Genomic DNA, 25,094 nt, shown 5'->3' on the forward strand with positions numbered 1-25,094 from the left:
ACAATTTAAATCAGAAACTAGCCAGAAGAGAGATCTAACGAATGGACAGTGCTTGTACACACGGACTATTTTCTTCCGCGGAAATCATGTAATTAACAAGTGCCCGTCGTCCATGTTGTTCTTCGACACCAATCGGATTCGTGAGTGGATTCTGAAAACGAACGGATTTGTGTATTCCCTCCGCGTTCACAACCACGACCCCCTTCCAAACACCTGAGGGGATGACACCATGTAGAAGGAAGTGTTTTTCGTTTTATTTCAAATGGGCTGTAATGTGAGTAAGACGGTGCCTGATGACCCGACGGCAACTCGGGTCGTTGTCCAGGTTTTTGAGCAAAATGAGCGAAATAAGGAAAACAGTCGTCAGAATCCACATCAAAAACACTCTCATGCCCGTAACAACAGGGACCAACCGAAGGACCCCCGGGCCACGGGGCCTCCGGCAGACGGGCAGAGGTCGAACCGAAAGGTGAAAAAATACAGAGATAAATTTGATGCTAGAGTGACAGCTAAATATGACATAAAAGCATTGATAGGAAGGGGGAATTTCTCTAAAGTGGTCAGGGTGGAACATAGGGTTACGAGACAACCCTATGCCATCAAAATGATTGACCGGGTACAGGGAAAGGAAGTTTTCGAAGCAGAGGTCGCGGTCTTGCGCAGGGTTAAACATTCACATATAATTCAACTTATAGAAGTCTTCGAGACGAAGGACAAGGTGTACATGGTTATGGAACTTGCGACAGGTGGTGAACTTTTTGACAGAATCATTGCGAAAGGGTCATTTACAGAAAGGGATGCTACTCATGTGTTGAACATGGTTTTGGATGGTGTGAAATACCTGCATGGCTTAGGTATAACGCATCGAGATCTCAAACCAGAAAACTTGTTGTACTATCATCCAGGTCATGATTCTAAAATTATGATAACAGACTTTGGATTAAGTGCTACGAAAAAAGGTCCAGATAATTTTATGAGAACTACATGTGGTACCCCTGAATATATAGCACCAGAAATCATAGCACGAAAACCCTATACATGCCAGGTTGACATGTGGGCAGTAGGGGTGATTACCTATATCCTGCTCAGTGGAACTATGCCTTTCGATGATGAGAACAAAACACGACTTTATCGACTTATCCTGAAGGCAAAATACAGTTATGCTGGAGAGGTGGGTTTTTATTGATGAGAAAATTTATTGTTGTCCATGATGTGCTTGTTTTTTCAGGTGACAGAGCTGAGCATTATAAATGTACTATATAAACAGATGATGAATGGAAGTTGTGACATCCTTGATGATCAGCAGAATTCAATTAACTGAGATCGGTTAAAATCCTGAGATGGGCTGTTGATATTAACCAAGATATTATTGGTTGATATTCATGCTGGAAATTTGTCGGAAAGAAGAAGTATTTGATAATGGAATGATGTGTATAATATGATTGTTAACATTTGATTGTGTATTATAATTGTAAAGCCTGTCAGTGGAAGTACAGATGTTGGTAAAAGATAAGATGATCAAGGTCTTTAGCCAATGAAATGAGTGCAGAAGGAAAAGAAAAAATGATTGGGAAATTTTTTGTCCAATATTTAGTTATTACTGACTTGTAGATTTTGGTAAGAACAATTTTGGTTTTCAGTTGTAGAAGAGTTCAGTTTTGGTTGAGATATTTTCCATTACAAGCACCTGTGAAAGAGTCATAATTATAATTTATCATATTCAACTTGGCCGATATATACATATATATATTGAGACTTATTCACTGAGAGTTTTCAACAGTTCGAGAATTCCACATAAAAATCTGACACAACAGACACAATTATAGGGAGATTTTGATGAGAAATGATGTGGTGCATTTACATTAGTCCAATAAACTTCCCCTTCAGGTGCTAGTATTTCCAAAATGCATGCATACTGTCATAGATAATATATCTACCAAAATATATAGTGACTTTCCTCTGTCAAGGCATTCTGAGTATATTACCAATCTTTTCTGAAAAGTAATACCTGAAAATGCCAATTAAAACGAACTGTAAATGTCAAAACAACACACCTGGAGTAAACGCATCGATGAACCGCAAAAATCAAAAGAGGTATATGCACTTTCCACAAATTCATTCCTTGTGACAATTCATAGAAACAACTCGCAAGTAAACTTTTCACCACCAGCGTGTAGGAATTTTCTGTTTTAAAGTAAAAGGTATTCAGATACCAAGAATACTTGTGTAGAATGTTTAATAAGCTAACTGATTCAATATGTTGTGCCTATGAATACACGATTATGTGTAGTAGATTATAAATTTCAACTTTCTGAAGACGAACAGGCTTGATACAATTTTCTATATAGAAATAAGGTTACCACCCCCCAATGGCTCATCCTTAAAGTTCCTATATGTATGCAAATCCTAAGTCCTTCTCGTAGAATTTTGATGAGATTTGTCAAATTTCTCAAAATAGTTAAATTTCATATTGTGGGGCTCATTGTTTTCAGCAAAACAGTTGATAAGGTGAAAACAATACAGTTGAAATGTACTCATTAAATAAATTGCAGATAGATCACTAAAAAATTTAAACTGTGTAACAAGTTACGGATATTACAAAGGATTTCCTCTTGATTTGTGTTATAAACAAGTTTTACTGTACTTATTACTTTAATTTGTTCAGCAAGAATGCTGAAGAAAAACGGTAGGAGGGATGGTTATCGCTTATCGTTTCATATTCAGTGATAGGATAGTGATATGATTTTAATCCAATAGAACAATACATGGTACTTGTATTGGGTTCTGGTCGTTGCTAATTACGGTAATATTCAGTTGGTCATAATTAGCTAATCCAGATTGTAAGGGTTTTACATTGTAAATTTAGGATGTCCTCTTAAAATTTTGAGCAGCTTTTACTTACCAGACATCTATTTAAATCAATTTAAATATATTTTAATCTGTATCATAGCCATGCCATAGCAGATTTTTTGACAGGTTTGGTTTAGTATTGTTTTGATTTTTGTCCTAATAACATAAAATTAAAGGTATTTTATAAATAAGAAATATTATCATTTCCATATAGATATGTTCAATATTTTTGTTTAAATAGTTAGGCCAATAAAAGTTCCTCTGTATCTTTACAAAATTTAAAAAAAATTACATTCTCCATTCCAGATTGGAATCCTCTGAATCAAAACAATTAATTCCAGAAAAAAATCTACAGACAGCAGCATTATAACAATATTTAAAATATTGCAATAAATTATTACTGAAAACCAGTCTGCAGAGCTAACAACTGATTTGAACTAAACATTATTGTATGTTGATTTCTATTCCACTTCCCTCCTTCAACCATCGTTATTACTCAAAATTTAAAATACCTGCTACATATATATATATATGACTTGGCCAGGGTGAAATTTTCTCATAAGCTCATAAAAAACTGGTAAATTGAAAGTCAATCCCCAGTGGACACACTAAAGGATAATGACCTTGGTTACTAGTTAATTATGCATGTCCTACATCTTTATATTGGATAACCTTTCTGTAAAAAGCAGACAAAAAAACCTGTTTGGGACTAATGTCTCTAGATCTGTCACATTTGCTGCCTGGCTATAGCTATGTCACAATGACTGCCTGGCTATAGCTATGTCACATTTGCTGCCTAGCTATAGCTATGTCACATTTGCTGCCTAGCTATAGCTATGTCACATATGCTGCCTGGCTATATAGCTGTCACATTTGCTGCCTGGCTATAGCTATGTCACATTTGCTGCCTGGCTATAGCTATGTCACATTTGTTGCCTGGCTATAGCTATGTCACAATGGCTGCCTGGCTATAGCTATGTCACAATGACTGCCTGGCTATAGCCATGTCACATATGCTGCCTAGCTATAGCTATGTCACATATGCTGCCTGGCTATATAGCCATGTCACATTTGCTGCCTGGCTATAGCTATGTCACATTTGTTGCCTGGCTATAGCTATGTCACATTTGCTGCCAGGCTATAGCCATGTCACATTTGCTGCCTGGCTATAGCTATGTCACAATGACTGCCTGGCTATAGCTATGTCACAATGGCTGCCTGGCTATAGCTATGTCACAATGGCTGCCTGGCTATAGCCATGTCACATTTGCTGCCTAGCTATAGCCATGTCACATATGCTGCCTAGCTATAGCTATGTCACATATGCTGCCTGGCTATATAGCCATGTCACATTTGCTGCCTGGCTATAGCTATGTCACATTTGTTGCCTGGCTATAGCTATGTCACATTTGCTGCCAGGCTATAGCCATGTCACATTTGCTGCCTGGCTATAGCTATGTCACATATGCTGCCTAGCTATAGATATGTCACAATGACTGCCTGGCTATAGCTATGTCACATTTGCTGCCTGGCTATAGCTATGTCACATTTGCTGCCTGGCTATAGCTATGTCACATTTGTTGCCTGGCTATAGCTATGTCACATTTGTTGCCTGGCTATAGCTATGTCACATTTGCTGCCTGGCTATAGCTATGTCACATTTGCTGCCTGGCTATAACTATGTCACATTTGCTGCCTGGCTATAGCTATGTCACATTTTCTGCCTGGCTATAGCTATGTCACATTTGCTGCCTGGCTATAGCTATGTCACAATGACTGCCTGGCTATATCTATGTCACAATGACTGCCTAGCTATAGCTATGTCACATTTGCTGCCTGGCTATAGCTATGTCACATTTGCTGCCTGGCTATAGCTATGTCACAATGACTGCCTAGCTATAGCTATGTCACATTTGCTGCCTGGCTATAGCTATGTCACATTTGCTGCCTGGCTATAGCTATGTCACAATGACTGCCTAGCTATAGCTATGTCACATTTGCTGCCTGGCTATAGCTATGTCACATTTGCTGCCTGGCTATAGCTATGTCACATTTGCTGCCTGGCTATAGCTATGTCACATTTGCTGCCTGGCTATAGCTGTGTCACATTTGCTGCCTGGCTATAGCTGTGTCACATTTGCTGCCTGGCTATAGCTATGTCACATTTACTGCCTGGCTATAGCTATGTCACATTTACTGCCTGGCTATAGCTATGTTATATTTACTGCCTGCCTATTGCTAGGATATACAGCCGAAGAAATTGACCAACTGGCCATATATATATTCATTTGTACTGTTAAAAAAGCTTTTGACAATTTAAACCTACATATTTAATATATGACATGTGGATTGGTGGGAATCGCATGTCAGAAATCTGCACAATCAACCTGCTTCCATGCTACAATCCATTCTAGGTCTGTGTAATGTATCGATGTAGGGATTGTATGGGCATGTTGTGAGGCACCGCTGCCAAATGATTGGGTGCAGCAAGACCTTAATGAGGAGATGCAGTGGATCTGGAGGTACTTAATAAAATAAACTCAAAAAGAACAATAATGGGAGGGTCCCAATTAGAGGACAGGCTCACAGCTGTGAGTCTGGGGTCAAGGCAACAGAGGAGATCTCATCATGTGTGGGATTCTTTTTCACCATCTCCTCAATTCATGTTTTTTAGTTGTGTTGTGATCCATTGTATAATGATTTTGTCATTAGGGAAGATATTCTATTGAAAGATCTCAGACTTATGATTTCCAATTGCAGCGGCATAGATGATATGTAGTCATCATTGTTGATCTGTCCTATCATATCTGTTGTTACAGTTGTCTTTGCTGGCCTGGTCAGTCCAATCATATTTGTTGCTACAGTTGTCTTTGCTGATCTGTCCTATCATATCTGTTGTTACAGTTGTCATTGCTTATCTGTCCTATCATATTTGTTGTTACAATTGTCTTTGCTGATCTGTCCTATCATATCTGTTGTTACAATTGTCTTTGCTGATCTGTCCTATCATATCTGTTGTTACAATTGTCTTTGCTGGCCTGATCTGTTCAATCATATCTGTTGTTACAATTGTCTTTGCTGGTCTGGTCTTTCCAATCATATCTGTTGTAACAGTTGTCATTCCTGATCTGTCCTATCATATCTGTTGTTACAGTTGTCATTGCTGATCTGTCCAATCATATCTGTTGTTACGTATACAGTTGTCTTTGCTGGCCTGGTCTGTCCAATCATATCCATCAGTACATTTGATTTGTCATTGCTGATAAGTTTTACTGCCTAATTATATAAACAGACACTAATACCAAGCCTCCTTTCTATACAGATAAGTTGGACTGTCTTATACAGATATTTTCCTATTTTGATTTCTAGATAATTTTAGTCTTGCTTGTATATAGTTTTACAAGGCCTATACTTTCTACACATGTTTGCAAGTTTTACTTTCTATAAACAGATTTACCAGTCCCACAAGTCTTGCCATTATTATAGATTTTTAACACTGATACTTGGTTATACATTAGGGATATTTTCAAGTCAATCTCTCCGTACAGGTGTTTTCTTGTCATATTCTCTGCTATACAGATACTGAAGTTTTAGACATTTATATAGATTATACATGGCTTGGTATAATGCTGGTACTTGTGTGCTTCAGAACCATATATTGTGTTCAAGAGTTTCTGAAGATCTTTGAAGGAAATTCAATTATTTTGGTAACAATGAAAAACCTGTTGAAGGAAGATAAGATGCTAGTCAGAATGATAAGGCCAACGTATATTTAGATTTGTAGATTTAGCAATGCCTCTGGGGTATGTCTTCAAAAGTAATAACATTCTATAACAATATTTAAAAATGAGTGTTCACTACATAAAAGTGCTATGAAAACTGATTAACAGGTGATGGGGCTATAAAATTAAATACATTGTATTTGATAAAATGATCTCCCTCATAGTTAAAATAGAATAGGCATGTTGTGTTGTGCTAGAAACACACAATAACCTTCTTTAAAATAGTTAAATATCTGCATTAACAGCAACAGTGGCTTGTAGTTTCTACAAAACTTGTTTTTCTCAATTGAAAATTGTTTTCTGTCACAGATTTTGACTCAGATGTTTACGAGTCGAGGAGATGATTTATATGTGATTAGAGTATTTGAGCTACCCATTGCATCCAGTGATATGAGTGTATTTCTTTGGGAAGTTGATCCCCACCTCAGGCAGACAGGGTGTGTAAAATATCTAGAGTTTTTTTAATGTGGAGAGAATGTTAAGCCACAATGGAGAAGAACCATGCCTTTGTAATACTGTATAATCTGTCGGTGATGAGTCAGCATCAGCATCTACATACATACAGGATATATAGGGCACCTACTGAACTGACGGGAGCAGGGGCCCCTGTTGGGGGGAATGCTGAAAATAACTGGGAGAACTGACAATACCTTACAATACAATGCAGGGGTGCATAGACACTACAAGGGAATGCCAGGAGTGGAGGGAATTAGCTTTACAGGGAAACACAAATACAAATGAGATGACGACTCAGGCTACAGGGGAATGCCAGGAGTCTGTGTGAAGGGAGACAACTCCACAGGGGAACATCAATATAGGGAATTCGACGGGGAACACCAATATAGGAAAGGGGCAGCATGGGAGCTACAGGGACTCCTAGGGGTCTGTGTGAATGGAGACTTCTCCACAGGGGAACACCAATAAAGGGAAGGGGAACACCAATATAGGGAAGGGAAAGGGGCAGCATGGGGGCTACAGGGACTTCTAGGGGTCCATGCGAAGGGAGACTACTCCACAGGGAACACCAATAAAGGGAAGGGGAAAGGGGCAGCATGGGGGCTATAGGGACAGCTAGGGGTCCATGCGAAGGGAGACTACTCCACAGAACACCAATATACCATAGAGAAGGGGAAAGGGGCAGCATGGGGGTTACAGGTGAATGCCAAGATTGAGAGTGAAAAGAGACTAGAAGGGGACTAGCTACTTTACAGGGGAACAGCAACACTGCAGGGCCTGAGGGAACACTAACACTGCATGGGAAACACCATATACAGGGGGAACACCTAATGTTGCAAGTGGATGTCATGGAAGTAAAGGGAGCAAACTACTGGAGGAACACCAAAACCAAATACGAGGAGGGTGGGGGTAGAAAGATATCTGTAGGTGGTTGGGTGACAAGACCACTCACCAGCCAGGAGAATACCAAGATTATAGGGGGTAAGGTACTCTAAAGAAACACCAGATATACAAAGGGAAACAAATAAAATTAAAGTAAAAGTAACTCGCAAGGGTGTATGGGGACACAATAAAAGGGGAAACCAACAATATATAATAGTTAATTAGTGGAAACAAAGCAACCCCTAATACAGTAAAAGGATTAATCACCAGTTCCAACAATACACATGGGAAATGCATGGTAATGCCTTTAATACAAGGATACCAACACTATCACACTGACGGGGAACACCTACAATCATTCAAGGATGGAACATGCTGTTAATGAGATTGAGGAGGTAAAAAAAGTAAATCTACATGCATATATGTATTCTTTTAATTGCAAAAACCTTTAGTATACATTTGTTTAGGTATTGTAATATTTATTAAAACAAATATTGCATTCATATGTGTGTGGCCAGAATTCATAGGGAAGGTTAAAGATAGGAAAAAAGTTACAAGTTAATATGGTTGGGAGAAGGGGTGTCTATATTACATGTGTGGCACTGTGGGCTCGGAAAACCAGGCTGATATGTGTAGCTGTTGTATCATAATAAAGAACACAATGTTCAAAGGGGATGGGAATTAATTTGAAGAAAGCTGTAAAACAATACAGATTTATAAAATGGGAGACCTGGGGAGATGCTCTTTTGTGATTTGGATCTATGAGGAGGGTGGTTATTGTGTGATGGCAGTATCTGTCAGATGGTAGCCTCACAAATTGTGATATATGCTCATTACTCTTTATCAGATTAAACGGAAGCCCATATACCTCCAGTATTTGGCAGTCTCTTTTGTCTGGGTAGCCTTATCCACCGCCAATATTATAACAGTCCGCTAAATTGGTGTGTGTCATAAAAGTTGCCTGTTCAACTCCTGACCTTACCTCATATTAACACTATAGTTATTCGTTTGATATGGGACTATTCATAAGTGGGGGTGCTTTAGTACACAATGATGGTGTTGGTCCATTATTATTACCGAGCTAAAAGAATAGAAATATCATTTCATCTTAGCTTTTACTTGAGAGCGCAGTCCCTAATGGATCCCAAGCTTTAACAGGACTACTAGGAAGTGTACAAAGGGAGCGGTAATACCGTAGTAATCTTCTAATTCCAGCAGAGGAAATGCTGTCGATGCTGCAGTAGTGGAATTAAAATTTTGGAAGTAATGCTTTGGAAGGAAACCAGATTTTATATAAAAGACTGCCAAAATCCATCTCCCTGGGTTAGCGGCTACTTAGCTCACCAAGAGCTTTAATACGTTTGTTGTAGACATGATCGGATAGCTCTAGTGATCACCTGTAAAGGGTTTCAGGGTGCTTCTTTTCTCCATTTCTTATTAAAATATTTCTTTTCGGTTCCCTTTTTATGTATAGGATGATTCATAATTGGTAATTTATTAAAGAAATACATTTCTTATGTTTCATCTTAATTTATTGCTCGACTTCTAGCTGACAACATAAACTATCAATTTATGTTTCATACAATAAATATTTTATCATTTGGAGTGAATTTATATATTAACGTCGATCGTCATTTTCTAATGATTGGAGTTGTTGAACTTAACGCTAGAGAATAATGTCTTAGACACTGTCATATCCTACAACATGGATATTTATATTTCCAGATATTGGAGATAAAATCATCACGAACATGTCTGAAAATCTAGCCAGCTGATCTAGCTGTTGATGAGCCTGAAACTATCTGTATAAATAATCTATGGGCATTTTGATCAAATCCATGCAAAGGTCATAGTTTTAGTGCGAACAAGCAGGGAGGTAATATAACTGTTTTCAAATTCAATATCAAATAATTGGGGTATTCGTAATCTGCAGTAGAATAAGGTGCCCCAACTCCACACCCGGTAGGTAAATTTAAGCTGAATCGACAGAAATACCAGTACAAAGTTTATGTACACACAACAAGTAAACTTCTCTCTCTAAACCATACAATGCTAATCTGACAAAAGATAATTCACAACAAGCATATCTTCAATACACAGAAAGGTACTTACAATTATATATTGTATTACTGTTTGTAAGGGACCTGTTAATCTGTAAGTCATGACGGATGTGTGTAAGAATGTCATGATAATTAATGCTTCATCAGATTACTCCTGTATATATTTGAAAACTGATTGGCAAAAATTTGTGCAGGTTCTGTCTAACTACAATGTTTTACAGATTAACTACAGTTGATAGCACCAGGGATCGGTGAAGCAAGTCCGTTATACATAATGGATGCAACTAATTTTGTTTTGATGTAAAAGAGTTGGTGTGGGCAAGGTAGTGCTGGGAATCGGTCCAAAGACTTACGGATGGTAACAAATATGATTACCATTCAAGTCAATATTTTATTATTTTAATTTTAAAAAATAGGTCTTTATCAAGTTATTAATTCTGATTGAAAGTAATCAAGGTTATTCCAGCATCTTTTTTCTATAATTAAATTAGGTAATTCATGATCTTAATATGGCTAATATCATATTGACCTGACAAGATTGGTTGATTTGGTGACATTTTGTTATTATTGTTCGGACGTGTGTGTTAGATATTGTAAAAACCATGAATTGAGATCATGGAAGCCTTTTGACACTTTATGGCAAGACGTAATAGGTACATTTCAGACTTCAATGGTAGATTTTTGTACGATACAATATTTCATGTTCTATCATAAAGGAGAAAAAAAGACCCTACTGACTCCACAAAGAATACTAGATCAAATGACCTTACATGTGTGTAAATATAGATAAAAAGTAATACAATGTGTCACATCAAGAACTTGCTTTATATTGAAAAAATCTAATCAGTCGGTATCTAATAACCTGGACAGGTATTGTATTCATTAAGACAAAAGCTCACCTTTGGTTCATTAATTATCGGTTAATGAGTGTTCTGACAGGGACACTATTGTGATTATCTGTACATTTGTATTACCAGGTACCCAGTACCATAGATTTTGAACCATGTGTCAATGCCTGGATTAAATTCATTCAGTATTCCACCTTTTGATATTATGGTTTAGAACTTATCGAAAGAAAGAAGACTTGAATTTTTTAGCTTTCGTCAACCAATGACAGAACATTTAAGAATTTAGGTAAAATGGTACAACATATAGATTTTAAAAAAACGCTTTGTTTTAGGAAACAGTGCTTAATTTTTCCCCCATTTAATAGAAACAAAGAGTTTATACAAAATAAAAATAAAAGAAGTTTGACATTTTCTTGTTATCGCACAGGAAGGAAAAACATGATTGTTATAAGAACAGGGTTGAATTAGATAATTTTGACCCCATAAGTGAGCAGGTACATGATTGTTTTAAGAACAGGGTTGAATTAGATAATTTTGACCCCATAAGTGAGCAGGTACATGATTGTTATAAGAACAGGGTTGAATTAGATAATTTTGACCCCATAAGTGAGCAGGTACATGATTGTTTTAAGAACAGGGTTGAATTAGATAATTTTGACCCCATAAGTGAGCAGGTACATGATTTTTATAAGAACAGGGTTGAATTAGATAATTTTGACCCCCATAAGTGAGCAGGTTAAGCCCGATGTGCATGTAACTGTAGGAATATCTGTACTGAGCATGTTGTTATCATGTTAATAATGCACTGCACTATAGCTACATTATATTAATCCAGCCATCCCGCCATAGTGGTGAGGAGGAGGTGGCGGGAGGCTTTGAGTCATAAAAGCCTAAATTTCTCGATGCCCCATAAAGATAACATTGCATGCCTTAAAACACTGCCAAGCGGGGTAGACTGAAGTAATGTTTCCGTGACATAATGTAGAACATTGTATTCCTAAGTACTCTCACATGCCCAGTCCGGTTCATGCACGGAGAATCTGTTTTGATTGTAAATGGTATATATATACTGACTTAATCATAATGGGATTTCTTATGGTATTATGTTTGGTATGAAAATTGATTGACAGTAATGCATTGCATCTTTATAATTTCATCGCCGAGTCTGATAACAAGTTTTATACTTTTGTTTCAATATACTTGTGTATGGCAGTATTTTGGTTCAATATACTTGTGTATGGCATTATTTTGGTTCAGTAAACTTGTGTATGGCAGTATTTTGGTTCAATATATACTGGTGTATGGCATTATTTTGGTTCAATAAACTTGTGTATGGCATTATTTGGGTTCAGTATAACTTGTATATGGCATTATTTGGGTTCAGTATACTTGTGTATGACATTTATTTGGTTTAATATTTTTGTGTGTGACAATATTTTGGTTCTTCGATATATATACTTGTGTATACAATTATTTTGGTTAGTATACTATTTTATATTCAATAACACTTATACACTTTGTATAATATTTTGGTTGATTTATTGTGATTAATTGCAGCAATCATGTTTTGAAAGTACAATTCCATTTTCAAGTAGTTAATCATTTTCAATGTATCTGAAATGGAAATACAAAATAAATAGACGACATCCACACTAAAATAAAATGGTATCTGTTCTAAACTTCGTGGATCCGTATTGGATTAGAATTAATAAATGTTTGTTACATAGATCTGACAGCTTTCATTTGTTTTCACATAATTATGTGAGAAAAAATTAAAACGAACATCCCCCGCATACAGTCCAATCACATAATGAATGATTTTTCAATTAAATGTAATGGATGATTTTATCAGACTGTATTGACATCACTTAAAGTAATTGAGTTGGCTTGATTTACTGATTTGATTACCAATGGTTTGTTTTTAATTGGACCTTCAAAGACATGAACTTATTTATTGTAATTGTTTTGTACAGCTAAAACCAATCTTGCTACAAATTCTGAAAGCTTATTAACTCAAGATTAATATTTAATTTGTACACACGAATTTCTGCAATTTGGCAGCAGCAAAAAGTTATGATCAATTCAGAATTAATGTAATTGTGTTTTTTTCATAGAATCTTGACTAGTGTAACAGGATGATTTGGCATATAATCAATGTTATTGACTTGTTGATAAAAAAAATTAAATTCCAACCATGATCACAGGAGATTAAACCAGTTATCAAAGATCCCCTCTGTCAAGAATAATTTTTATCATAAAATGTCTGTATTAGGACCAGGAAATACCTTTATGTTAGCTTATTATGGCACTGGAATCTTGTGTATGAGGTAAGGTCTGACATTCAATTGTGTGGGGTAAAAGACACCATGTTATGGTTACTTGTTCCTGATCTATTTGTGTTCTAGGATAATGGCACACGTTAATGCTCCTTTGACAGTCCACTAGTTACACAGATTCATAGTGTGTAGTGAAGTTTTTATTATGCTCGAAGTAAAATGGCAGTCAATAATGGGGTTTTTTTTTTCGTTTTGAACTCCAAAACAAAAAAATAAGTTTTGTTGAGTTCATAATCAATTTGGAAATTTTAAGATGATTTTAATTTGACATTAGGCTTGCTGTTACATGTATATAATTATGGTAGGTGATCATGAATATATAATAAGGGCCTTCACAATAAGTGTTTGATACTAACTACTGACAGTGTGGACAATGGTGCGTGTAGGACCACTGTTTCTAAAATAGTCAAAATAATATACCTGTACGTAATAAACAGGAATAATGCAGGTGTGTACTTGTGAAGTTTGTAAGCTCCAACAGACTGACACGACATAAAGACACTGTTAGAGTACATTGAACAATTTGTCATGCAAGCGTTGTGTCATTTCAGTGGATATTTTGCATGCACCTTCTGTGAACTGGAAGGTTCTGTTTTAATGTACTTTTGTATCAACTAGTGATTGAGGTTTTACAAAGCAGTAATCCCATTGTGTATTGATTAACATCATAGTCACTTGTGTAAAAACTTGCCAGCATTAAGTGATTGTTAGAAACTGTATTGGGGTAAAACAACACAATCTAAGAAACTTTGGTCCGTTTTCTTTTCGGGACAGGTGTTCTAGGCGAATCTTAGCCTCGGTATTAAACAGGAGTCCAAATGGTGGCCACCACTCTTAACCAAGGTGGAGATTTGTTGGGTATTACTGCCAATTCTATGCTTGACGTCGCCACCAAACATGTATACTGGAGTGACGCAAAGCTGGATTTGGGAGGATTAGGGACAAATATTTTTAAATTCTTAATTTACAACAGGGTGAACAAGTGAACCCTAGATCTTGTCTGTAGGGATATTATATATAATTCCATGTAAAGCAAACACTTCCTTATGAAATCCAACTCTATACTTGTCAAACATATTTCAATAAACTTTGTAGGTGGGATTCTGGCTGGTGGTAGATAGTGGGTCTGTGGATGTACTATTTAAGGCGGACCAATTGTCAGCACATTAGTTATGATTCATAATGACTCCCCCAGGAAAGTATTTATCAGGGAAGGGGGGTACAGAGATGGGCAGAGGACACACAGGATGTATGTACTGTGGTAGAATGTAGTATAGTTCTGGCAGTATATGTAACATGGGTTTGAATTTTTGTGATAGTGTATCAACTTTGTATTTAAACCTTGGTTATCTTGGCTGATACTGATATTTTATCAGCTTCCTAACACAGGATATTAAGCTGCTATTATAGCTCTTTAATAGCGAGTAAGTGAAAAACATTTTCATTCACATTTTTTGAAGTTTTAACAACAGTAAAAACTCAGTTTATAGTGCTGTTTTTTCCACATATCCTATCAATATCTCTGCCCTGGCCCTAAACCTGTATCCCACACAAACTTCATTATTTTATAAATATTTATTGAGGAAGTACACCTCAATGTTTTTCCCAAGTGTGGTACATTTCTCTGTCTGCGGATGTTATCAGTGTGGTAATCCCAGGTTAAATGTGAGGTGGTGGTGTGCTGGGCAACAGAGACTCAATAATTGGTTTATACACATGTTGGACAGCTTGGTTGACTGACTGGCAACAAGCTGCAGTCTTTTGTTTCTGATGCATTGTCTGAACATCCCCAGGATTAGGAGATTAGGCCCCAGATAATGACCTCCACTTCCTGTGTATTGGGATAATCTCCATGAAACACTCCTCTGCTTGGCAAGGGAGCTTGCTCATGGACCAGTGCTGTTTGAATTATATGTTTCACATTGCTGGAATCACTTATCTTTGTAGGGATTAACACAGCCATATACACAAGGGCTCTTGTATGGGACGGGAATTGCCAGGGGAGATAATAATGTTCAGGGCTAGTTGAAAGTCTGTTGTGCTAGTTTGGTATGCCATGTTTTTAGCACAAACATTGGTATAAAACCTAGTTTGGTATATGCCATGTCTTTAGCACAAACATTGGTATAAAATCTAGTTTGGTATATGCCATGTCTTTAGCACAAACATTGGTATAAAATCTTTTGACCTCATCATTGCACATTGCTAACATAAAGCCAAAAATCACCATTTTAGATAGATTTCAAAGAATGTCATGAAATAGAATAGTGTTGTGCCTCAAGCAGTATAATATATTAGTATATTACAATTTAAAGCAGTATTATAGAATATCATTATGTTTTGAAGTAGTGATGAAGATTTCTTTTATTTGTGTAACATTTAGGCATCTGTATCAGTGATGTAGATGTACTGTAGAGGTGGCGGTGTCTGAGAACCACCATTCACAAGAATGTCAGCTGGGAGATATGGAGATAGGCCACTGAGTGATTCTGTTTAGCAGGTCACCCTTATATTACTTACTGAATGATTCTGTTTAGCAGGTCACCCTTACTTACTGAATGATTCTGTTTAGCAGGTCACCCTTACTGAATGATTCTGTTTAGCAGGTCACCCTTACTGAGTGATTCTGTTTAGCAGGTCACCCTTACTGAGTGATTCTGTTTAGCAGGTCACCCTTACTTACTGAATGATTCTGTTTAGCAGGTCATCCTTACTCACTGAATGATTCTGTTTAGCAGGTCACCCTTACTGAGTGATTCTGTTTAGCAGGTCACCCTTACTGAATGATTCTGTTTAGCTGGTCACTCTTACTTACGGAATGATTCTGTTCAGCAGGTCACCCTTACTGAGTGATTCTGTTTAGCAGGTCACCCTTACTGAGTGATTCTGTTTAGCAGGTCACCCGTACTGAATGATTCTGTTTAGCAGGTCACCCTTACCCACTGAATGATTCTGTTTAGCAGGTCACCCTTACTGAATGATTCTGTTTAGCAGGTCACCCTTACTGAATGATTCTGTTTAGCAGGTCACCCTTACCCACTGAATGATTCTGTTTAGCAGGTCACCCTTACTGAGTGATTCTGTTTAGCAGGTCACCTTTACTGAATGATTCTGTTTAGCAGGTCACCCTTACTGAATTATTCTGTTTAGCAGGCCACCCTTACTCCAGCATTTGCCATTCCATCAGTAGGCCAGCACTATAAATATCTAGTTCACTCATATGATCACTGATGTAAAAAAAATCCCAGGCCACATTCATGTCAATCCTATGTACAATCAAAATTTACAAAATCTTAAATGGATCAGGGTTAGGTATGGGGTTCGGTATCTTCGGTGGTAAACGTTCTCTGAGCGCATGTTAGCCAGGCTGTGTAACTTTTGTACGTGTACATTGTGTACCAGAACACTTGTTTATCCCCCTCAGATGGCTATTAATAGAACTACAGGTCTATATTTAGGAAGAATTCTGACCATTAACTACAGTTCCGCAATATTTCACTGATACAAATCCCATTCAAGAATATTACCACAGTGTGGCTGTTACTGAGGAGATAGTGTGAATTGACATAATCCAGTAAAGTGAAAATACAGTATTGCGTATTGACATAATCCAGTAAAGTGAAAATACAGTATTGCGTTTAAACTACTGAAGTAAAACCAGATGACATATGTATATAGGACAAGTCAATTAATGTTATGCTAATAGATGATATTATCATAACACATATACGTTATTTTTATTTTGCACATTAAATTTTATTTATAGAGATCTAGAGGAAAGGCTACAATGCAGGGGAACATTTCAATGTCTGACTAGCTTCGAATTTAGTTTTCATTTTTCCCGTGTTTGATATTTACATGAAATTTAGTAAAAGCAATAAGTGTTTTTGTTCACCTATAAAAGTTTTAATGAAGAATTAGATATGAATTCATGGTTGGTACTTTTTGGTGAGGTAGGAATCTGAATGTAACACTCATTGTGCTCATATCTGTAAATGTTAGAAGGACCCTGGATAACTATTCCTATAATGGTATCTGTTATTCCTTGTATCTAAAGTCATTTGGTACAATGTTCCTTTATTTCTTTTGGATTAGTTAGTTTCAACCTATATAAAGTTCGGTACGATGATCCTTTATTTCTCACAGATTAATTTCCACCTATATAAAGTTCAGTGCAATGATCCTTTATTTCTCACAGATTAATTTCCACCTATATAGAATTTGGTACAATGATCCTTTATTTCTCACAGGTTAGTTTCCACCTGTCGTAAAGTTTGGTACAATAATCTTTTATTTCTCACAGATTAGTTCCCTTTATTTCTCGCAGATTAATTTCCACCTATATAGAGTTTGGTACAATGATCCTTTATTTCTCACAGATTAGTTTCCACCTGTATAGAGTATCAATGATCCTTTATTTCTCACAAATTAATTTCCACCTGTAGAGTTCAGTACAATGATCCTTTATTTCTCACAGATTAGTTCCCTTTATTTCTCACGGATTAGTTTCCACCTATATAGAGTTTGGTACAATGATCATGATGGCTTAGTTTCGACCTATATAGAGTTTGGTACAATGATCATGATGGTTTATTTGCGACCTATATAGAGGAGAGTTAACTATATAGCTACTTGATTTACACGTTCACACTGCCAACTTTATCTTGGATTTAGGTTTATCTCCTGGCTAATCTATGCAACTGCCATTTCTTTTCCGTTCTGTTGGTAAATATATGCTGAGGTCTCATCTGAGGGCCATGGACTATCACTAGATGAGAGGAGATATATCTGTTCACAATGTCTTAAGAATAAGACATTTTTGTAGATGAAACCATTTGTTTTTCAATGATAAGAATATTGTACTCATTTACATGTACAGATAAAAGATTTTTTATTTGTAGTGCTATAAATTAGTATCATTGAAATATTCATGTGGTGATGTGTAGGTTTTATGATAAATATATAATAATGCAGGAAGACACTCCTGTGGGGAGCCCCCGTAAATAACAACACAATAGTAGGAAAAGCACCTGCGAAGCTGACACCTTTATACGCTTCAGTGTTATAGCAGATTTAGTGGTAGGGGGAGGGCGGTGGGGTTTTCTACCCTATATATCTCACAATGAGCCAGTACTGCCGATCAGCCACTGTCATACGATCTTGGAAATCAATTTACTAAACATTATTATTATTCATTAAGCAGGTATATTAGGTTTTTGCCTTCAGGCTTGCCCCCATCCTGCTTTTGCTAAACACACTGCCATCTTTTTACTTGCCGTCTCACAATGTTGAAAACAGAGTGGTAATTCAGAGGCTGGCAGATGATCATGAGGCACGCCTGCTCCATACACAAATGGCAGATTTAGGACGGGGCTGTATTCTCAGCACGACTCAGGAGCAAGATCATTGTGTGGCAAGCAGTGTAGTTTTAAATATATTTTAAAAGCATATCGGTTGCCGCTTCCTGATATTAAACTTTATCAGTTTGTGGGTGAAGTATCTTTGGTAGGGTATTACTGGAAATTGGACTGAATTTGCAGCCGATACACATTATGTGAGCTTATACTGGGATTCAGAAGCTACATAATTGTTTATCAGTAATAGTGCTAATATGTTTTAAGTGGGAAATATTTAATTCTGGTATAGAGCTACATTGTACAGACAGTAGCCATTTACATACAGACGGTTGACCTTGATGGAAGTGATGCCAAGGTCATTGTCCAAAGCACTCTACCAATATAATGTAATATCTGTGGTATTCTGATACAGCATCTGTATGAACACTCATTTCTTGATGGTACTGTGACCTACAGTTATAACTGTTGTTCCTCTGCTGCTATAGGCAATTTGAAGTACATGACCCTATTCCTGGCATGATATATTTAATAATGTAGGTACCCACTTTTATAGCTAGGTAGATGAACAACCAGACTTATGATTAAAGTATATATGATTATGATGGCCATAATTTTGTTGGCAGGGGCCAGGTCATAGATATGATGTTTTGGAAAGTTGATGACTTATAATTAAAACAGGATTTTATTGGTAGAGTTCATAGATATAATGTTTTGGACACAAGTTGTTGACCTATAATTACGTCTCCCCTTTGAATGAAGGAAGACATTGTATTGGTACTGGTTCTTAAAATAATAACAATGATTTCTTGTTCTGCCATAACTTCTGAACCGTTGACGATATATTGATGTAACTTGTAGGATACTTGCATCACCTAAAGCTGATGTGCAGTACACTGCTGTTTGGTCACTATGACCTTGACCTCAAGGTTAAAGGTCAAATAAGTGCAAATTTTACATTAATTTGTTTGTCTAGGCTATAACTTCTATGCTGTTGAAGATGTCTTGATGAGACTTGAAGCATACTTGAATCACCTTAAGCTGATTTGCAATGCACTGTAATTAGTCACTGACCTTGCTCACTGACCTTGACATCAAGGTCAAACAAGTGCAAATTTTACATAAATTTCTTGTTCAGGCCTAAAGGTAAAAGTTCAAATGAGTGAATGTGTTCACAAAAACAATCTCTAGTTAAAAAAAAATTTTTTTGGTAGATGTCATAGTTATGGTGTTTTTATACAAGTTTTTGACCAATATTTAAAACATGATTTTATTGGTAGAGGTCATAGTTGTGGGTCATGGTGTTTTGATCAGCTAATATGGATCAGGTGTATGCATTGGTTATCTAAAGGCTGATTTCTCTGGCATTTTCTTTATTGTATATCTTGTTAAAAGAAAATTGAAAAAATATTAATCCGTTTGAGCTTCAAGTCCAGTTTGCTATCTCCACCATTTCAAATCAATTACAATGCAACTTTAAATTCACGTCTTGAGATGCAAATGGAGCCGATTGGATCGATGAAGTTGTAAATCTATGCGATGGTGCACATTGTTTGAGGTCTATTTTATCAGATGGCTTCGTTTGCTGTCACAGTTCTTCATTGTAAGAAATAAATTTATTCAATAAGAAACATGTAATCATGTTTTGAAAATAATATCTGAAAAAAGAAAGAAAAATGTTTGAAGATGGTTTTGTTCAGGTACAATACTTTGATATTTGATTTGTTTGGATGCAATATGACCACTAGGAAATCCAGATGAATGTTTGAGGTATGTTTAAACCAGATATTATTTCACATGCTTAGATTATGTACTAAGTGACAGATTGTATATTTGGATGTGACAATTAACTCTAGTCTTTTTTATTTTCAGCACTGGAAGGATGTGTCAACTTCTGCGAAGGATTTCATTGACAAATTACTGATAGTGGACCCGAATGTGCGGATCGGGGCCAACCAGTCTATAAATCACACGTGGCTGGTGACCAATGCTGCCAGCTCCAGCAACAAGAACCTTCATCGTACAATAAGTCAGAACCTCATACACAGACAATCCATCCGTGCCAACAGTACGAAAAGTGCCAAATCAACGCGATCAACTAAAAGCAATAAGTCCAATCGATCTGGCCGCTCGTTACGGTCGGAGCACAGGCGTGTTCAGCCGGAGGAAATTGATGAGCTTCATCGTGACCCAGATGTACAGGCAGACCTGGCGTCCCTGGGTTGAGGTGCCCTTCTGGTCTATATACTGGTTTCTACATTTGTTTGTTCCATAACATCGAACCTACTGCCATGTCACAACGATAACCTCCACCAAGGAGAGTTCTCGCTCAATCTTTTACTTTTCGTCCCGTCCTCATCCATAGGATGGAAAGGATTTGCGAGCCAATGCAAGTAAAAGAGAATTGACCTTTTCAGGAACCACAGTTTGTTCAGAGTGTTTCACGCCTGATGGACTTAATCTCGGGGAACTGTACACATTTGTTATGTTGCTGGAGTCACACAAACTATATGGCTGTGTCTTCTCTCATAGAAGGATATATAGACCACCATCCATCCCACCACACATATTTCCCTCCCGTCCAGATCGATACACCTAATCCTTTATGGGGATATCTCCAAAACACAGACTTCATCTATCAATTACTATTATCAGTGATATATTTGTTGTCATTCATGTCAACACTTCTCCATCATGCCTGTTATACCCCCTTCCAAGTAAAAGAGCTGTTCCATCAAATGTGTAAACAACCTTTCCTTACACTAGCTGATTGTTTCCTTACATGTATATAACCTCCCTTTCCCTAAATAGCTGTAGCTGTTCCATTACACCGGCAGCCTCCCCTAACATTGTTGTAGAGATTGGACACCCTGTGGAGTAGCAATAACATGCTGGGGAAATACAGCAACTTGTGTGTGGACAGATCAAAACAATGTAGAAAAACTCTCTAATTTTATTTTGACTTTTATGCTACAGAATGTTGTAGTGTCTTTTTACAAATGATGTTATTATTTGTAGCTGTGATACAAATTGTTCTCCCTCCTGTAACTTTATCAAAAGTGCTTTAATTGTATGGCCATGGCCATTTTGTTCAGGTATATGTTTATCTGTCAGGTATTTTTTGTAATTTTTATGGCAATTATTTCTTTTTTTTTATGTTAACTGCTCTTTTGATCACAAAGTTAGATGATCACTTGCTTAAATGTTATAGGCATATCGTATGTATGATCAATGACAACAGATCTTGTGATTTGATGTCATATTCTGAAGGTCATAGGGAAAAACTTGTGATGTGCTAAAGTCCTGGTGTAGCTTTAACATCCAAAGGTTAAAGGTGCCACCATGTTAAAGGGTTGCCTTGGCGATGTTTGTGCCAAATGTTTGTTGGTTACTGAGTGTTATAGCTTTGTTAATCTAGTCAGTGTTGCTATGGTGTCATCACTTCGGTGCACTCCCTACATTTCGAGTTGGAGAGTTTGACTATAGCTCAACAGATCTAGAGGAGACAGATCAGCTCGATTACAAATGTAGAGTGTCCTTATTTTGAAAAAGAAGTTTGTTTATTGAAAAGATAAAACGTTTATTGTAAAGATAAAACTTTTTATACTGCTATATTTAGAAAAGATACATTTCTTTGAAACAATCTATGAAATGAAGTCTTTTTCTTGACGTGGTGTATTTGTTCAGGTAAAATATCAATAGTAATTGTAAAAACTAAGTTTAATGATACCAGGGATGGTTTTCTGTCTTAGGTCAGTTAGAGGTCATGGTTTTCTGTCTTAGGTCAGTTAGAGGTCATGATAAACAAGTGCTGTTTTTAAGATTTAGTTATTTTTACCCCACCACCCTCTTCTTTTATCAGTTTTGCCTTTCCAGTTTGTTTTTTTTTTATATATATATATTTTAGTAATTTAGAAAGCTGTTTGGATACTAGTGCTAATTTGTTAATGTTATATTAATGTAAACTTTCTATACATGTATTTGTTGAATTCCATATGTCTCTTTCACAGATTTCCCCCCATGTTTTAGTCATAAGTAAATTTTACTAATCAGTAGAGTAAAAATGAAAAGTGAATAAATTGTTTTGGTTCAAAAACAGTATGCAGGTGAAACTTGAAGTGAAAATTGAATCAGGATAATTAATTTGCATTGGTGTACTTTGGGTTTAAATAGTCAAGTGTCTGTGTTATAGATCAGTTCCTATATATGTAGTAGTTCCAGGTCTTTACAATAGTAAAGCATCTAAGATATTATCAGGGCATTTGCCATTTGAATATCTGTCGCTTTTTCACCAGTTGATTAAAATATTTCTCATGACACTGGAGTACCATTGGTATCTGACTTTAAGCTGTTGAGTATAGGCGATTCCCCAATGTCTTTAGTAATCCACTATCATTGCATCCCAGGGGTCCATAGGTTGCATCTCAGAATCCTTAATTAGCACTTGGGGTAATTAAGTGGGAGTTGATAATGAGTATCAGGGTTTCCATGACTTAGTACTGTCCATTGTTTTCATCATACTCATATTTTTATAACAAGTATAATGTAATGTTTGTAACAGGATCTATCGGATGATTCAGGCATATTGACAATTGGCGATCTCTGCCCAGTCATGGTAAACGTGACAGTTGCCATGGCGAGTACACTGTGGAAGTGTACAGCTGATGTACAGTATATTATGTACATTATGCAGCGAACTCTGTCCCCTTGTGTACAGTCATTAAGACTGAATTTGTGTACATATTGCTGTAATTAATGTTGTTCACAAGGTGAAGATGTGTCCCGAAGGTCCACAAAAGGTTGATGACCCAAGGACTGGATTTTAAGAAGAAAAGATTATTGGGTCAAGTGACCAAATCAATATACATGTATGTGTTTAAGATATTTTGTTTAGAAAATGTAGAATTTTATATTTCACAAAACTGATAATGAAATTGAGAAGAATTGAATTGCAGATTGAAGTTTTTTTTTGTCCAAATATTAGAATCAAGAATAAGTTATGATCAATTACAAGAAATGACTCGATACAAATGATGTACATAACTTATGACATTTTAAATATCCTTTTAGATACCTAAAGGTTTATGTTTCCTAGTAACCATGGTAACAATGTTCTGTCCATTCTACCACATATTTATATTGGGTCCCTCCCATTTAACTTGTAGCACAAGTAGCAGATCAATCAAGTGTTGTGCATCACCATAGCCTTAGTGTTTGGAAAATTTCTGATTAAAATGTTTCTAATAATGTATGCACACATTCAAACTTGGTAGCAGTTTCAGTTTATTTTGTAGTTATTTAGATCATCAGGTTTATCTGAGAAAAAGTAATCATTTTGTGAATGTGTTTTGACAGATCATGTATTTAAAATTATTAATAGCACTAAAATTAAATACTAGGTCAGTAAAATGTGTTAAAATGACTCAAGATTCAAACATTCAGATGATTATGTTTGATAGGTATATATGGTGATGAAAATCACATTTCAAAGGTTTAGACTTGACAGTTCCGTAAACGTATGACAAATCATGTGTTTAAATCATACGTATCAATAAGTATCAATAATCCTGCAAACTTGGATAATTTTTGTTGTCGCTTGAAAACTTATATTGGGTGATAGTTAACAAATCGAATAATATCTCCAACCAAGGTTGTTATGGGAGAAAAGTACTTTGAGTTATAGGTGATTGTCCATTTGAACAAAAAAGCTTATGTCAAAACACAAATTTTGGAAACATGCCTACTTGATTTAAAGAAGTACAATAAGAGAACCTGCAGCCTTTAATTTTAGTGGTTTACAGAATTGTAAAAGCAGATGAAATATTTATTTGTGTGTGTCTGTGCTAGTTACAGACCAAGTGTATACTTTTTTAACAATCATATTTTTCATCCTATATTATTTTATTACAATTAACAAAACCGTCCAGTTTTTTGTTGCTGAGCAACTTATTTTACCATTTAACAGAAACCGTCCATATTTTAATCACAAGTGTGATTTTAAAGACATATACATTAAACTGTTGATAGTTTTTTTACTTGGGTTATTGTTGAATGCCGACTGGACGCAACTTACTATGAGAGTGCTGTTTCCTCGTCGGGTATTTGTGTTACAAGTGCTGTCATCTTCATGCGTTAGTGATCAGTCCGATCTGTAGGTGTTAACATACAATAAACTTTATTATTTAAACTGTCGCAAGTCTTCTGTTGTTTTTCTTCTGGATGGTAAATGTGTTGAGGAATCCTACAGTCCTTGTCGCAGATCACGAATTTTGGAGTTTGAAGTTTTGAAAATTAAGGATATCAATTTGTGTAATTCTCCCCTTTGAAGGGAGACATTTTATTAGCATTGGTTCAACCGTTCTTCTCCTGGTTCTTCTAGTTATAATTTCTCGGCTGGGCCATAACTTCTGAACAGTTGAAGATATGTTGATGAAACTTGATACAGCATGTAAAGCCGACATACAGTATGCATGCACTGTCGTTACGTCACTGTGACTTTGACCTCTAGTTCAACCAAAAGCAAATT

At 36.4% G+C, this 25,094-nt stretch overlaps 1 protein-coding gene across 1 annotated transcript; it reads left to right on the forward strand.

The window, feature by feature from the left end:
• LOC117337243 (serine/threonine-protein kinase H1 homolog) lies at positions 1-24,759 on the forward strand. Its single transcript, XM_033898126.1, has 3 exons — positions 1-1,171; positions 20,441-22,320; positions 22,352-24,759. Exons 1-2 carry the CDS (start codon positions 263-265, stop codon positions 20,792-20,794), a joined length of 1,263 nt encoding a protein of 420 aa, XP_033754017.1. The 5' UTR covers positions 1-262; the 3' UTR covers positions 20,795-22,320; positions 22,352-24,759.
• The last annotated feature ends 335 nt before the right edge of the window (positions 24,760-25,094 follow it).

This window comes from Pecten maximus, chromosome 11, assembly GCF_902652985.1.
Source record: "Pecten maximus chromosome 11, xPecMax1.1, whole genome shotgun sequence".
Lineage (NCBI taxonomy): Eukaryota > Metazoa > Mollusca > Bivalvia > Pectinida > Pectinidae > Pecten > Pecten maximus.

Excerpts from the sequence above, each read along its gene's own strand:
- LOC117337243 (XM_033898126.1), top strand. The coding sequence starts at position 263 with ATGGGCTGTAATGTGAGTAAGACGGTGCCTGATGACCCGACGGCAACT. Across the intron at positions 1,172-20,440 it reads AATACAGTTATGCTGGAGAG|CACTGGAAGGATGTGTCAAC; the intron begins GTGGGTTTTTAT and ends TTTTATTTTCAG.